We start from the raw sequence: 16,779 nt of genomic DNA, 5'->3' as shown, positions 1-16,779 counted from the left end.
CTCAAGTCTCAAGTCCTAAACTTTGAGTTTTGAGTCCTAAACAAGTCATAATGTGCTCTTCACCAAATGTAATACCATTTCAGATTTTTAACAAGACTAATAGTTAGTATATTACATTTACGCAAATCATGAATGCACAATGTGTGTGTGTGGTTACAATAGACTAACATATGTCAATGGCTTTAGGAACAGCAGTAACATCTGGCAGGATTTAGGCTACCAACTGCCTTGCCAGTTGTAGCTCAATCTTGGGTGCAATTATCACGTTCCCGCACTGACTGACTGTGTGGAGCCTCATTGATTTAACGTTACGTTAGCCAACATGCTACACTGGCAAAGTTATGAATGATATAGCTGTCGGCTATATTCGCCACGACTTACTTTGTGCAGCTTCAAATGTCGAACAAAGTTGGAAGTTGTTGCGCCTCCGTCTGTCATTATCTTCCCGCATGTTTTGCAAGTTGCAATCCGTTTTTTGTTGATACAGTGTAGTCTTTATATCCAATTTTTTCGGGGGTATCATCTTTCCAAGGGCTCCATCTGAATTCAGTCGCCGACGTTCCTCTGCACTGCCACGCGCAACTTTTTCTCAGCTGGGACAATTTGATTGGCTGCTGTCCGATTCAAACTGTAATCCGTTAAATTAAGAGTTGATGCGCTGCACACTTTCTTAAATATTTGGGCTTGGGGAAGGTATCAAGTCAGTTCGAGTCAAAAGGCTCAAGTCCAAGTTAAGTCACGAGTCATTGGTGTCAAAGTCGAGTTGCAAGTCATCATATTTGTGACTCGAGTCCAAGTCATGTGACTCGAGTCCACACCTCTGGTATATATTGTATTCTATTCTACTGTATTTTAGTCAATGCCACTCCGACATTGCTCAAGATAGTATTTATATATTTCTTAATTCCATTCTTTTACTTTTAGATTGATGTGTATTGTTGTGAATCGTTTTTAGATACTACTGCACTGTTAGATACTACTGCACTCTTGGAGCATTTCACTACACCCACAATAACAGAGAAAATATACTTTTTTTATTTTATTTTATTTGGTTCAGAGTTCGTTTTGATATTTCAACCTGCGTGTCCTGATCGCATCTGGTGTGGGTGGACAAAATCAACATGTGCGCGAGCTTTGTGGGTGGACCACACCGCTCGAGTAGCACGCGCAAGCGTTGCAAAATAAATGTACACATACATGTTATTCAATCATTGCACCCACACTACTCACAAGCGGCTGCGTAGTCATGCGCTAACATATAACTTGGTTCTATTTGTGAAGCTTGACGTGCTGGAAGTCCCGCCTCTCCCAGTTTGACCCCACTGCTGTCTCTGGCTCCACATCCCCCGCCCGGCCATCTAGATGTGGGAAGCTTAGTGTATTTTCTGTAGGGAAGCTAATGATCCATAATGTATGACATTCCTGGGAGTGTGTAAACTTTTTATTACAATAGCATTTTTGCATGTTCTCTATAGTTATGTACTTGAAAATGTATAAACGTACCAATTCGGCACATTTGGGCAACTCCTGGCAGACTTCATACAAAATGTTTTGTAGTAATGTAATTCTTCACTGGATCAGTCTGAAACTTTGCACACACACTGCTGCCATCTTGTGGACAACATCTAAGTTACACCTAAAATTATATTTGAATGTATGACCTTTCTCTTGCATTTCAAAGATGGGGGGGGGAAATAAAATGTATGTTTTTTTGTTTGTATTATCTTTTACCAGATTCAATGTGTTATATTCTCCTACATTAAAGTTGGTTGCCAACTGCCATATAAAGTCCAAAGAAGAAGAAGGAGGAGAGATTACTAGAAACAAACTCAGTTTACCATTTTATTATTTATTTATGGCAAATTAGCTAGCAACAGCAAGTTAGCTAGCTAAATTGTCATAAATGTTTAATGCTTTTCGACCTGTCCCCAAATTAATATTGTTGGTTCAGAGTTCGTTTTGATATTTCAACCTGTGTGTCCTGATCGCGTCTGGTGTGGGTGGACAAAATCAACATGCGGACGGGCAGTCAGACTGGTCAGCATGTTAGAATATCAGGCCTGGGCTGAAAATCTATTTTTTTACATTATGTTTTTTATGAAGGGGGAAGGCAGATGAATTAACGAAGAGGCAACTCAAATTAACTTTTTACCCCCAGAGGTACGTGCAATGCCGTCAGGGATACGCCAAATAAAAAAATTAAAATATATATATTGTTTTTTTCCTTCACATTTTCATGCTCCCTCTGGCACTATTACATGTATGTGCGTGTTCTTGTATGCGTTTATTTGAATGAGAATGTGTGTATTTGCATGTGAACAAACACCTGCACGGCATCAGCCTCAGGCAAACCGGCATTAGCTGTAAAAACATTGCCCCTCAGTGTCATACAAACATACTTTTATTATGTTTTATTTTGACTATCTTTCAACTGTGCTGTGATGTTTAATGTACAATTTCAATCTATCTAATCGAATAGAATCCACAGATTGCGAGTTGAAGATAAATACTTTTACTAAGAGTGTTAGTATATTAGTAATTGACTGACCCGGTCTCTCCAGATCTCCTAACAGTACTATTGCTAGGGTCAATTTTAGATCAATGCTACAGTATGCATTTTCAGCCATTCCTGAACCCGAGACCAGAAACAGGCTACCTGAGGGCAATACCAAAATAAATGGTCTATTGATTCTGTATCCTCACAACAAAATCTGCAGAGCTTCATTGATTTTATGCCCCAATTTTTCAACATTTTAATGGTGGCAAAAATTCTCTATAATAATTTTAGCTGAAAAGCACGAAGTCTTGAATCTTGCGTTGTTTTTTATATCAACTCATATACCATGGAATCGGTACATCAAAAATCTCTTTCCAACTATTTTGCAATCTGTATGGCACAGTTGTCAACATTCTGGAACTCAAATGAAACTGGTATACTTTCCTATTTATGGTATTTTTATTCCTCCGCCAGTTTTGAACCTTTATATTGGGCAGACAGACCAGTTCCCTACCTCCTCCCGCTGCCACCTGCCTCCTCCATTTTGGGGAATTGGTTGTACTCTTGGATTAGTAGTAAGCCTAAATTACTGTTACACAAAAAACACCTGTCAATTCTTTTAGGATGCTCAGTGAAGCTAAATGTCAATGTTTTTAGTTCTGATGAGGCCAAAACTCAACAGCTCACGCCACCAAGCAGGATACAGCCTATGCTTAGATTGAAACAAAATACAAGGCAAATAGTATGTAACATCATCGTTTCTAATTTGCTCATGAAACAGTAATTCAAGAAGATCTTAATGCATATTCCCATGAAACTGATTGAGATAAAATGATTGAAATGCAGTTTGGAGTTTGGACATTTTTCCGGAAAACGTGAAAAAATAGACTTCACTCTTGACAGTGATGATGGACTATTTTGAAATAAACTCAGCAAAAAAAGAAACGTCCTTTCACTGTGTTACGGGATTTTTGTGTTTAATGACTAAAATATGTATACATTTGACTTAGAATTATAACTCATAAATGTTGAATGTTATGTGTTCCTTGTTTAGAAAGAATGGGTTTATCTTCAGACAGGCTAGAATGATGTCTCTACCCAGGGAGGGGAAAGACCTTGGGTTGGTTGTAGATAGTTTAACAGGTGGCAGACAGTAATGAGAACTCGAACTGTATTGCCATTGTATCCGAGAGGAGGTTGGACATTAAAAGCTATGACATCATCTTTATTATATAACCTGATGTAAATTGTACTATGATTCAGTACTCTCGAGAATAAACGCTATTGATTGATTGATTTTAAGACTGGTATCTGTCCATTTTATGCTGATAATTATCTTACAAATTATTATTTATGGGCAGAGTGTTTTAATTGAATTGGTTAATAAACAGGAATCAAAATTCCTTTAACAACTGTCAACTGCGTTTGTTTTCAGCAAACTTAACATGTGTAAATATTTGTATGAACATAAGATTCAACAACTGAGACATGAACTGAACAAGTTCCACAGACATGTGACTAACAGAAATTTAATAATGTGTCCCTGAACAAAGAGGCGGTGAAAATCATAAGTAACAGTCAGTATCTGGTGTGGCCACCAGCTGCATTAAGTACTGCAGTGCATCTCTTCCTCATGGACTGCACCAGATTAGCCAGTTCTTGCTGTGAGATGTTACCCCACTCTTCCATCAAGGCACCTGCAAGTTAACGGACATTTCTGGGGAGGGAAAAGCACTAGCCCTTACCCTCCGATCCAACAGGTCCCAGACATGCTCAATGGGATTGAGATCCGGGCTCTTCGCTGGCCATGGCAGAACACTGACATTCCTGTCTTGCAGGAAATCAAGCACAGAATGAGCAGAATGGCTGGTGGCATTGTCATGCTGGAGGGTTATGTCAGGATAAGCCTGCAGGAAGGGTATCACATGAGGGAGGAGGATGTCTTCCCTGTAACGCACAGCATTGAGATTGCCTGCAATGACAACAAGCTCAGTCCGATGATGGTGTGACACACCGCCCCAGACCTTGACGACACTCCACCTCCAAATCGTATCCCGCTCCAGAGTACAGGCATCAGTGTAACGCTCATTCCTTTGACGATAAACGCGAATCTGACCATCACCCCTGTTGAGACAAAACCGCGACTCCTCACTTTTTGCCAGTCCTGTCTGGTCCAGCGACGGTGGGTTTGTGCCCATAGGCGACGTTGTTGTTGCCGGTGATGTCTGGTGATGACCTGCCTTACAACAGACCTACAAGCCCTTCAGTCCAGCCTCTCTCAGCCTATTGCGGACAGTCTGAGCACTGATGGAGGGAATGTGCGTTCCTGGTGTAACTCGGGCAGTTGTTGTTGCCATCCTGTACCTGTCCCGCAGGTGTGATGTTCGGATGTACCGATCCTGTGCAGGTGTTGTTACATGTGGTCTGCCACTGCGAGGACGATCAGCTGTCTGTCCTGTCTCCCTGTAGCGCTGTCTTAGGCGTCTCACAGTACGGACATTGCAATTTATTGCCCTGGCCACATCTGCAGTCCTCATGCCTCCTTGCAGCATGCTAAGGCACGTTCACGTAGATGAGCAGGGACCCTGGGCATCTTTCTTTTGGTGTTTTTCAGAGTCAGTAGAAAGGCCTCTTTAGTGTCCTAAGTTGTCATAACTGTGACCTTAATTGCCTACCGTCTGTAAGCTGTTAGTGTCTTAACGACCGTTCCACAGGTGCATGTTCATTAATTGTTTATGGTTCATTGAACAAGCATGGGAAACGGTGTTTAAACACTTTACGATGAAGATCTGTGAAGTTATTTGGATTTTTACGAATGATCTTTGAAAGACAGGGTCCTGAAAAAGGGACCTTTCTTTTTTTGCTGAGTTCAGGTAAGATAACATGTTTTTATTGTCACATACACCGGATATGTGCAGTGAAATGTATTATTTTAGCTATTCTTCTTTTAGGTATTATTTTAGAGGAGGATGCATTTTATCCAAATTCTATAATGATATTCAATGGGCTACATCTGTCGGTAGAAACGTTGATTGAGAAATGATGACATCATTTAAAAATATTTGGCTCCCGCACCTAAAAGAATAGCACTACAACACCACTGAGTACATGTAGGCCTAATTATGATGTTAGTTGACATTCATGTGGAAACTTTACTTTAACACTGCTTACAACTAAAGATAGCAGTCTGTTACAACAATCCTTATTTATCTTTAGACAAACCATTGACTGTATGAGACAAATACATGACAAATCTGTACATTTATCTCTGATTGGTTGAATCAGGACAACTGTAGCTGGAATGCAAAGGCCTCAACACCGTTGATAGTAGAGGTTCATACATTTGATTTCACAGTAAGTCAACAATACAACAGTCAGTGGTGTAAAGTACTTAAGTAGAAATACTTTAAAGTGCTTCATAAGTAGTTTTTTGGAGCATCTGTACTTTACTATTTATATTTTTGACAACTTTTACTTTTACTCCACTACATTCCTAAAGAAAAGAATGTACTTTTGTCACGTTCCTGACCTTATTTCCTTTGTTTAGTCTTGTTTAGTTGGTCAGGACGTGAGCTGGGTGGGCATTCTATGTTACGTGTTTCTATGTTTGGTTTAGGGTTGTTATTTAGCCTGATATGGTTCTCAATCAGGGGCAGGTGTTTTACGTTTCCTCTGATTGAGAACCATATTAAGGTAGGCTGTTCTCACGGTTTGTTTGTGGGTGATTGTTGCTGTGTCTGTGTTTGTTCACCACACGGTACTGTTTCGTTTCGTTCGTTCCTGCGTTCATGTTTATGTGTTCTCAAGTTCAGGGGCCTGTTGCACAAAAGTAGAATTAAGACATCCGGGATAAATGACTCAGCTGAGCTCAATGAAGCCAAAACATGTGCGTCCAGGCTTAATTGGTTGCACAAAGACCAAGCCAGGATGAGCAGACACGGATTCATTAAGCCAGGTGAAACCAATCCTGGATAGGTGCGCGCTCACGGCTCACTCAAATAGACCCCGCCACAGATCACAGATTAACTGATTTACCATGGCAACTAGAGCCGCGTACTTTTCCCCGTCGGAAGCACAAATCCTCATGGAGGCATACGAGGAGGTAAAATATATAATTAAGAAGAAAGGCAACACCGCCACAGTGATAAAGCAAAGAGAAAAAGCGTGGCAAAGTATTGCAGACCGCCTGAATGCGTAAGTAGTGCACAATTACACACTCACCGCTCCGCTGAAACATCACAATTACAATTCAAATATTTAATTCACATCTCCAAAAATGCAGTTGTACTGTAATTATGAAACGGTTAAATTTTTTATTGAAATGCACTGCAGATATGAGTGAAATTGTGTAAAGTAACTCCATCACACTGTATAAAGCTATGATAAATTTTCTGATATTTTTACTGAAAACAAGACAAAAATACCAAGTAATTTTTTGCAGTGTGACTCCATTAAATGTGTGTGTGTGTGTGTGTGTGTGTGTAGATTAAACATGAACGGGCCAAAACGGACATGGCAGCAGGTCAAAATCAAATACAAGAACATTCTGCAGAATGGTATGGTCCCTGACTAATATTTAACAAAGCACAAGCATATATTGTACCCAGAAGGTGCCTGCTCACACATTGTCTGTACTGTTTTAGCAGTGAAAAAGAATACCCACAGACAAGGCACGGGTGGTGGGTCACCAAAGGCTGACCTTACCCCAGCAGAGGACATGGCCTTGGAGCTAAATAAAGGCAGGCCCGTCTTAGAGGGGATCCCTGGGGGGAAAGAGACGAGCATAGGTTCCTCCCAAGATGCCACCCGCTTCATTCAAGGTATGTCCTTCCATCTCTACATGGGATACAACCACATTCATATTGAATCAATTTGGACTGTCTGACTTTGGTTTACCTATTGCCTTGCAGTGTCTGGCAGCACTGTGTTCCTGTTAGAGCCACCAGCACAAGCACCAGACGATGCTGATCCAGTGAGTACTCCATCAAAGGCATACTGTAGGCCTGGCATGTCTTGTCTACTAGCTTCAATATGAATCCGATTAAATGTGATAGGGTGAAGGCCCCAGTGCAGCAGCAACAGCACATGATGGAGACGATGATGAGGAGGAGACCATCTCTCTGGATTCCAGAAGGCATGAGGTATCATGTTAAGACTGTGAAAGTACTATTTACTCTACAATGGTGAGGAGTCCTCATCAAAATCAAAAAATCTAATTTCTTTTACAGGACCCAGATGCTATACAGTGGGAAAACCAGCCTGGCAACATAGTGCGTATTAATAAAAGGACACCACATCCTGCCAAATTCCAGCTGCGCTAATTGTATTGTGTTCACAGAGCTCACAAGCTATCAGAAAGTTGTATGGCAACCACCTCCGGCGCCAAATAGAACTGGCAGACATAGACATTCAGTACAAGAAGAAAAAGATGGAAAATCTTGCACTGGAGTCCGAAATAAAAAAGAGGACAATTAGGAAACTGGACCTTGAAATAAAAAAACTTGAGAGGGAGGTGAGATATGCCTTCAATGTACACTGTATGCTAACTGTAACACAAATGTATTAATCATTATTTTTCTTTCCTCCCCCAGCTCCAAGAAGATGACACAGCTCAAAATAAAAATTAGGTATATTCTCGTAAAGTCAAGTGAGCCATGACATATGAGCTCTTATTGTGAGCACACAGGACGGTGGCATCTTTCTAAGGTTTTTTTTATTTTCCCAGCAATCAGTACAACCAAGTCATCGTTATAAGGCATCGCCCTCTTTTGCCCACCCCCCCAGCACCAGGTGTGGCCACTAGCCTATATGAAGGCCCAAAATTGTGTGTTCCTTTCTGCTCTGACAATGGCATGCCCATTCGTGCGAGATGTGGTGGATGAAGAAGCACTTGTGCTGAGGAGAGCCTTCAGGCGAGAAAGGGTCTTCAGGGACCGGTTGGACCCACTGGCCTTCCCTGATGACCATCTATATGAAAGATACAGGTTTTCTGCAGATGGCATCAGGTATCTATGCAGACTACTGGGTCCCAGGATTAAGCACCGCACTGCACGGAGCCATGCACTGAGTGTGGAGCAAATGGTTTGTGTGGCCTTGCGCTTTTTTGCTAGTGGAGCCTTCCTGTACTCAGTGGGGGATGCAGAACAGCTGAACAAGGCCACAATTTGCCGCACAATAAGGAGTGTGTGTCTGGCTATCAAAGCATTAGCAGATGTCTTCATCTCCTTCCCTGGCCACAGAAGACTCTGTGACATCAAAGAGGAGTTCTATAGGATTGCAGGTAAGAGGATCTACAAATTACAGGACAACTGTTAACACATAGTAGGATACTCATTACTTTGTGTGACAGGTTTCCCCAATGTCATTGGTGCAGTGGACTGCACACACATAAGGATAAAAGCCCCCTCAGGTGCCCATGAGGCCGATTTTGTGAATAGGAAATCCTTTCACAGCATTAATGTTCAGGTGAACATAACTTTTTGATATTGTCCATTGACGAACACTCTGCATTGCCAGTGATGTGCATTGATTGGTGTAATATTCCTCATCTTATGATTTCAGATGGTCTGCAATGCTGACTGTGTGATCAGCAATGTTGTGGCAAAATGGCCTGGCTCAGTCCATGACTCCAGAATCTTTCGGGCCTCTGAAATCTATTAGTGCCTATCACAAGGTAAGCCACACAACCCCTATTTATAACCATCATGGCTGTGTCAAGAATATCACTGTGTTTATGAGGTAGTAATGATGAGATTTTGTGTTGACAGGTGAATTCTCTGGTGTGTTGCTGGGAGACAGGGGGTATGGCTGCCAGCCTTTTCTCCTGACACCTTTCACAGACCCCCAGGAAGCACAGCAGGCCTACAACCATGCCCATGCCAGGACCAGGGCCAGAGTTGAAATGACCTTTGGCCTCCTGAAGGCACGCTTTCACTGCCTTCACAAATTAAGGGTCAGCCCTGTTAGGGCATGTGATATTACTGTGGCTTGTGCTGTCCTCCACAATGTGGCCTGCCTGAGGAAGGAGAGGGCCCCCAGAGTGCCACCAGCCATGGACTGGGACAATCCGGCAATCTTCCCTGATGACGACAGTGGTCGGCTGCTGAGGGACCAATATGTGTTGAATTATTTTAGTTAGTATGTGTGCTTTCAATTTTGGTTAAATATGTCCTGCGGTGGCAGAGGAATTTGGGTTTTTTTGGGTTCGTTTTTTGACGAATTTGGCCTCTTATGATGTTTGTGCGGTATACTGTGTGTAATACAAGGCTGCAGGGAGGCTACTGCATCCATTCATTTGTCTGTTCAGTTGATGTGTATGGATTTGTCCTGCATTTATTTTAGTGTGCAGACATGCAGGGTGTGTTATATACAGACCTTTGAATGTGTATGTATCATTTTGTATAATATGCTTGGATTCTGTGCTTTCCATCTTGTAGAGTCACTGTGACTTCAGTTTCGAAAGGAGCTGATGGTTTACCTGCTTTGTTTTGTCCTTATTCAATAAAGGAACATAATGTTACACATTGTGTTTTTATATTCATATGGAATGTGTATTTGTTTATATGACAGAGTACTAGGGCCACACTGAAGAAAAAGGATAAAGTCATAAATTTATGAGGCTGGTTCTTTCTGCAGAAAAGCTACATATTGTTTTTACAGTTTTGATACTTATGACAATGTGATACTTAATATTCTGGCACATCAGCATGTCTTTGTTTATGAAACCATACTGAAGTACAATTTCACGAAATGCCCCACATCTGTCATTTTAACAACTGTCCTCCTTTAAAACAACTGGTTACAATATTATGACTTGTGTTTTTTTCCCCTCTGTGGCCCTAATATTCTATCATTTTATATATAGCCTTATAGTCTATGGGAAACTGTAAATTATCTAATGATAGCAACATCATCTAAAAATCATTTTTTATCCAAAATCATTGAAATTAATGATCACAAACGTTTAAATAATAACAGTGGGTCTAGTTATATGTGATAACAATGTATAGTGAGCAGTGAAATAACTATTGGTTTCCATTTGTGGTGACTGCTGACTGACATTAGGGATGAGATTAAATAGATCCTGGAATTTAGCCTGGTCTGGAGCAGGCTAGCTCCACAGAATAAATCTCCATGGTAATTTATACCATAACATATCCTCCTGCCCCCTATCCATCTTTAGTGCAACCGGATTACGGATCAATTGAGCCAGGATCACCAAGATATCCTGGCTTAATCCCTTATCCTAGTTGTGTGCAACAGGCCCCAGGTCTGTTAACGTCGTTTATTATTTTGTAGTTTGTTCAAGTGTTTTTTCGTCTTCGTTATTATTATTAAAATGATTATGTATTCAACCCACGCTGCGTTTTGGTCCGATCCTTGCTCCTCTTCAGACGAGGAGGAAGACGAGCGTTACAGAATCACCCACCAACCAAGGACCAAGCAGCGTGGTAACGGGCAGCAGCGACAGCAGCGGCAGCATACACAGGACTTCTGGACATGGGAGGAAATTCTGGACGGTAAGGGACCCTGGGCACAACCTGGAGAATATCGCCGCCCTCGTGAAGAGCTGGAGGCAGCTAAAGCCGAGAGGCGGTGGTATGAGGAGGCAGCACGGAAGCGAGGCTGGAAGCCTGAGAGTCAAGCCCAAAAAATTCTTGGGGGGGGGCTAAAAGGGAGTGTGGCGAAGTCAGGTAGGAGACCTGCGCCAACTCCCCGAGCTTACCGTGGAGAGCGAAAGTACGGGCAGACACCGTGTTAAGCAGTAAAGCGCACGGTGTCTCCTGTACGTGTGCTTAGCCCGGTGCGGTACATTCCAGCTCCTCGTATCGGCCGGGCTAGATTGGGCATTGAGCCAGGTGCCATGAAGCCGGCTCAACGCGTCTGGTCTCCAGTGCGTCTCCTCGGGCCGGCATACATGGCACCAGCCTTACGCATGGTGTCCCCGGTTCGCCAACACAGCCCAGTGCGGGTTATTTCACCTCCCCGCACTGGTCGGGCTACGGGGAGCATTCAACCAGGTAAGGTTGGGCAGGCTCGATGCTCAAGGGAGCCAGTACGCCTGCACGGTCCGGTATATCCGGCGCCACCTCCCCGCCCCAGCCCAGTACCACCAGTGCCAACACCACGCACCAGGCTTCCAGTGCGTCTCCAGAGCCCTGTTCCTCCTCCACGCACTCGCCATATGGTGCGTGTCTCCAGCCCGGTACCACCAGTTCCGGCACCACGCACCAAGCCTCCTGTGCGTCTCCAGAGCCCTGTGCGCCCTGTTGCTGCTCCCCGCACTAGCCTTGAGGTGCGTGTCCTTAGCCCGGTACCACAGGTTCCGGCACCACGCACCAGGCCTACTGTGCGCCTCAGCCGGCCAGAGTCTGCCGTCTGCCCAGCGCCGTCTGCGCTGTCCGTCTGCCCAGCGTCGCCTGCACTGCCCGTCTGCCCAACGCCGTCTGAGCTGTCCGTCTGCCCAGCGCCGCCTGCGCTGCCTGTCTGCCCAGCGCCGTCTGAGCTGCCCGTCTGTCCTGAGCCTTCAAAGCCGCCCGTCTGTCCTGAGCCTTCAAAGCCGCCCGTCTGTCCTGAGCCTTCAGAGCCGTCCGTCAGTCAGGAGCAGCCAGAGCCGCCCGCCAGTCAGGAGCAGCCAGAGCCGCCTGCCAGTCAGGAGCAGCCAGAGCCGCCCGCCAGCCAGGATCTGCCAGAGCCGTCAGTCAGCCAGGAGCTACCAGTCAGCCAGGAGCTACCGGTCATGCCGGCGATGCCGGAATTCCCCCTCAGTCCGGAGCTGCCCCTCAGTCCGGAGCTGCCCCTCAGTCCGGAGCTGCCCCTCAGTCCGGTGCTGCCCCTCAGTCCGGTGCTGCCCCTTAAGCCAGTGGGGTTGATATGGAGGGTCGCCATTAAAAGGAGGCCACGGAAGCGGGGATTAACTATGGTGGGGTGGGGGCCACGTCCAGAGCCAGAGCCGCCACCGTGGACAGATGCCCACCCAGACCCTCCCCTATAGGTTCAGGTTTTGCGGCCGGAGTCTGCACCTTGGGGGGGGGGGTTCTGTCACGTTCCTGACCTTATTTCCTTTGTTTAGTCTTGTTTAGTTGGTCAGGACGTGAGCTGGGTGGGCATTCTATGTTATGTGTTTCTATGTTTGGTTTAGGGTCGTTATTTAGCCTGATATGGTTCTCAATCAGGGGCAGGTGTTTTATGTTTCCTCTGATTGAGAACCATATTAAGGTAGGCTGTTCTCACTGTTTGTTTGTGGGTGATTGTTGCTGTGTCTGTGTTTGTTCACCACACGGTACTGTTTCGTTTCGTTCGTTCCTGCGTTCATGTTTATGTGTTCTCAAGTTCAGGTCTGTTAACGTCGTTTATTATTTTGTAGTTTGTTCAAGTGTTTTTTCGTCTTCGTTATTATTATTAAAATGATTATGTATTCAACCCACGCTGCGTTTTGGTCCGATCCTTGCTCCTCTTCAGACGAGGAGGAAGACGAGCGTTACAACTTTCTACTCCATACATTTTCCCTGACACCCAAAGTACTCGTTACATTTCGAATGCTTAGCAGGACAGGAAAATGGTCTAATTCACGCACTTAAAGAGAACATCCCTGGTCATCCCTACTGCATCTTAACTGCCAGACTCACTAAACACAAATGTTTTGTTTATAAATTATATCTGAGTGTTTGAGTGGGTCCCTGGCTATCCGTAAATAATAATAAAAAACAAGAAAATCATGCTGCTTGGTTCGCTTAATATAAGGAATTTGTACTTTTACTTTTGATACTTAAGTATATTTAAAACCAAATACTTTTTGAATTTTACTCAAGTAGAATTTGTCTGGGTGACTCACTTTTACTTGAGTCATTTTCTATTAATAAGGTATATTTACTTTTTTTCAAGTATGAAAATTGGGTACTTTTCCCACCACTGCCAACAGTTGAAGCTAGTGTTTTAAAATGTAGCAATTCATATAGACCTGGTATTACCAAACTGAGGTACGCGGCAATGTTGTCGGGAATATGCCAAATAAAAATGTGATTCACATGAAACAATATATATATACACACACACTTTAAAAAAAAAATATATATATATATATTTATTTATTTTTTACTTTTTTCACATTTTCAAACAGTCCATTTATATTTTCCAATGGGGCTATACATTTGGGCGAGTTCTCTCGCCTAAGTAGACTCGTTTCACTGCCAAAAATAAAATTTACCCGTCTACTGTTCAGCGAAATAACAACACAATGTCAAATACAGGTAGCCTAGTCAAATAACTAACATACAATCACATTAACCGTTACTCTCTCGCGGGAATTCCACTCACGGTCCATATGGAGCCAAACGAAGCTGCTGCTCATGTTGGTATCTGTACTGATGGTGCAAAAGCCATGACAGGGAGACATAGTGGAGTGGTAATGCGCGTGCAAGCAGTTGCTCCCAACGCCACTTGGGTACACTGCAGCATCCACCGAGAAGGGAATGCCTGACAGCTTGAAACGTTTTGGACACTACAGTAAAAAATGTTTAACTTTGTTAAAGCAAGGCCCCTGAACTCTCGTCTATTTTCTGCATTACACAATGATATGGGCAACGACCATGTGTCACGCCCTGACTTTAGTTATATTTGTTTTCTTTATTTTTTGGTTAGGTCAGGGTGTGACAAGGGTGGTTTGTTTAGTTTTTGTATTGTCTAGGGTTTTTTGTCTTGTCTAGGGTTTTTGTTTATCTATGGGGATTTTCTAGGGTCTTGTCTAGGGTTTTTGTTTATCTATGGGGATTTTTTATGGTCTAGCGGTTTGTAGGTTTATGGTGGCTTGAATTGGTTCCCAATCAGAGACAGCTGTTTCTCGTTGTCTCTGATTGGGGAGCCTATTTAGGTTGCCATTTACCATGTTGGTTTTGTGGGTAGTTGTTTTCTGTTTTGTGTGAGTACCTGACAGAACTGTTGCGTTTTGTTCCACTTTTGTTTTTGTTTCAGTGTTCAGGTTATAATAAAAATCATGAACACGTGCTGCGCTTTGGTCTACTCCTTCTTCCTCAGACGAACAACATTACACCATGTAACACTTTTACAACATACAGAAGTGCGCTGGTTATCAAGTGGCAAAGTATTGACAAATTTATTTTAAATTGAGAGAGCTTAAAATGTTCTTTACTAACCATCATTTTCACTTGTCTGACCGCTTGCGTGATGACGAATTTCTCACACGACTGGCCTATCTGGGTGATGTTTGTTCTCGCCTGAATGATATGAATCTAGGATTACAGGGACTCTCCGCAACTATATTCAATGTGCGGGACAAAATTGAGGCTATGATTAAGAAGTTGGAGCTCTTCTCTGTCTGCATTAACAAGGACAACACACAGGTCTTTCCATCATTGTATGATTTTTTTGTGTGCAAATGAACTCAAGTTTACGTACAATGTCAAATGTGATATAGCGAAGCAACTGAGTGAGTTGGGTGCGCAATTACGCAGGTACTTTCCCGAAACTGATGACACAAACAACTGAGAGCCTAATTGAAATTGCAACAAGCGGTTTTGTGAAAATGTTATTTAATCAGAAGCCACTGCCAGATTTCTGGATTGGGCTGCGCTCAGAGTATCCTGCCTTGGCAAATCGTGCTGTTAAGACACTGATGCCCTTTGCAACCATGTACCTATGTGAGAGTTGATTCTCGGCCCTCAGTAGCATGAAAACTAAATACATGCACAGACTGTGAGCGGAAAATTATTTAAGACAGACTCACTCCAATACAACCCAACATTGTAGAGTTATGTGCATCTTTTCAAGCACACCCTTCTCATTAACCTGTGGTGAGTTATTCAGAATTTTCAATGAACAAATAAGGTTTTAAGATGGTTAAATAAAGAGCAAAATTATTGATTATTGTATTATTATTTGTGCCCTGGTCTTTTAAGAGCTCTTTGTCACTTCCCACGAGCAGGGTTGTGACAAAAAACTCACACCTATTCTTATGTTTAATAAATGGCAGGCTTACAAAAGCCTGTGTGGCAGGCTTACAAAAAAAACAGCATTTGAGGGGGTCTTCAGCTGGAGGTTGAATGTTTGAAGGGGTACGGGACTATAAAAGGTTTGTGAACCACTGACATGAACTACTCACCGACGGAGAGCAAGCCTCTTTCAGATTTTCCCCCGATGATGATGACAAGCGCAACTTCACAGTTTCATTGTCTACAGTCATTTCATGGTTATCTCTCGATAGAACCCTTTCCCTGACTGTGGAGACAAATGGACATCATGCACATGTCACTTTACTGGAAGTCACTTGTACATATTTACATTTGTATGGTTAACACTATTTCACTATTATGATATCCTACAGTAGGCTATAAAATGACAACTATACTATATTCATCCGTACTATATTCATCTGTGGTGATCTGCTTACCATCCTCAGATTTGAAATAAACAGTTGCTCTAGTGGAGCGTTGATCCTCGTAGGGCACCAAGCAGAAGCAGTCCCCTCCACTCGACTTCTTTTTACTTTGAAAATAAATCTGAAGCTTGTTCTGTATCCCTTTAGAGACCGAGTTTGTCCAACTGACGTCTACAGTGATGGGATAAGGATATTCATCCATCGTTTCTCCCCTCTCATGCGAAGACTGTTTGGGTATGAAACGTGTTGTCCTATTTCACTGCTTCCACTGTTTCACTTTCGTTTCAGGCTCGGTTGACGAGGAAATCGTGTGTACAATGGACCTACTGATCCTATAACCGCGCCTTATATGAGTAGGCAGTGGGGTATATAAACCTTTTAGCCTATGCTTTTCTCAAGTAATGTGTTTAACTTAAGAACGTGTTGTTTAAAACAAATGGCGAATGGAAACGATGTGCATTATATTTTCACCTGCTTAACCATTAACAAAAATAATGAATGTTAGTTCATGCTCTTGGAGAGAGTGAACGTGATCACAGACAGACATGGGCAAGATGTCCCAATGGACAGGACCTTACAGGAGGAAGGTACACATGTTCACTAGTAGATGACACTATGCCTCAGATAATAACTTTGCTAGAATTTTCTGAGAGCTGGAGCAATGAGGGAATCCTCTTTCTGTCTCTCTCTGCGTAAATCATTCTCTTTCCATGGCCCCTTACTCAGAAAGACAGATTGACAGTTGCTGGACTCGAGTCCTGGTCAGGGGTTCCCGCCCAAATTCGCTACACTAGTTAACTGTTGCGCTGCACTCATTTTCCTGGCATTAAACAGTCTGTAGTCTATTGAGTCACAGGTGTAGCCCTACCCGATGACTCAAAGAGGGAAA

General features: G+C 43.1%; 2 protein-coding genes across 7 annotated transcripts in view; one reads left to right on the top strand and one right to left on the bottom strand.

Annotated features, from left to right (window-relative positions):
- The window catches only part of LOC139552446 (protein mono-ADP-ribosyltransferase PARP14-like), a 43,720-nt gene extending 27,570 nt beyond the window's left edge, over positions 1–16,150 (bottom strand). For all 3 annotated transcript variants that reach the window (XR_011670433.1, XM_071364199.1, XM_071364200.1), the window contains exons 1-2: positions 15,903–16,150; positions 15,615–15,730 (exon numbers count right to left, since the gene is read on the bottom strand). Coding sequence is in view for 2 of the 3 variants with exons in the window: in XM_071364199.1 (XP_071220300.1) it covers positions 15,615–15,730; positions 15,903–16,092 (306 nt within the window). In the remaining variant the exon portion in view is untranslated. The remainder of the gene's footprint in view (positions 1–15,614; positions 15,731–15,902) is intronic.
- LOC139552447 (uncharacterized) lies at positions 6,033–12,733 on the top strand. Of its 4 annotated transcripts, none has more exons than XM_071364202.1 (10): positions 6,033–7,053; positions 7,141–7,317; positions 7,408–7,469; positions 7,552–7,638; positions 7,726–7,767; positions 7,836–8,009; positions 8,089–8,124; positions 8,223–8,777; positions 9,059–9,170; positions 9,265–12,733. In XM_071364202.1, exon 10 carries the CDS (start codon positions 11,361–11,363, stop codon positions 12,489–12,491), a length of 1,131 nt encoding a protein of 376 aa, XP_071220303.1. In that variant the 5' UTR covers positions 6,033–7,053; positions 7,141–7,317; positions 7,408–7,469; positions 7,552–7,638; positions 7,726–7,767; positions 7,836–8,009; positions 8,089–8,124; positions 8,223–8,777; positions 9,059–9,170; positions 9,265–11,360; the 3' UTR covers positions 12,492–12,733. The 4 variants fall into 4 exon arrangements, with proteins under 4 accessions (XP_071220303.1, XP_071220305.1, XP_071220302.1 ...); XM_071364204.1 differs by having other exon boundaries at positions 9,265–10,031; XM_071364201.1 differs by having other exon boundaries at positions 7,726–8,009; positions 8,847–9,170.
- Positions 16,151–16,779: the final 629 nt, after the last annotated feature.

Source organism: Salvelinus alpinus, chromosome 24, assembly GCF_045679555.1.
Source record: "Salvelinus alpinus chromosome 24, SLU_Salpinus.1, whole genome shotgun sequence".
Taxonomy (NCBI): Eukaryota; Metazoa; Chordata; class Actinopteri; order Salmoniformes; family Salmonidae; genus Salvelinus; species Salvelinus alpinus.
Note: the sequence above shows the minus strand (reverse complement) of the source record. Positions and strands in the feature narration are given on the sequence as shown.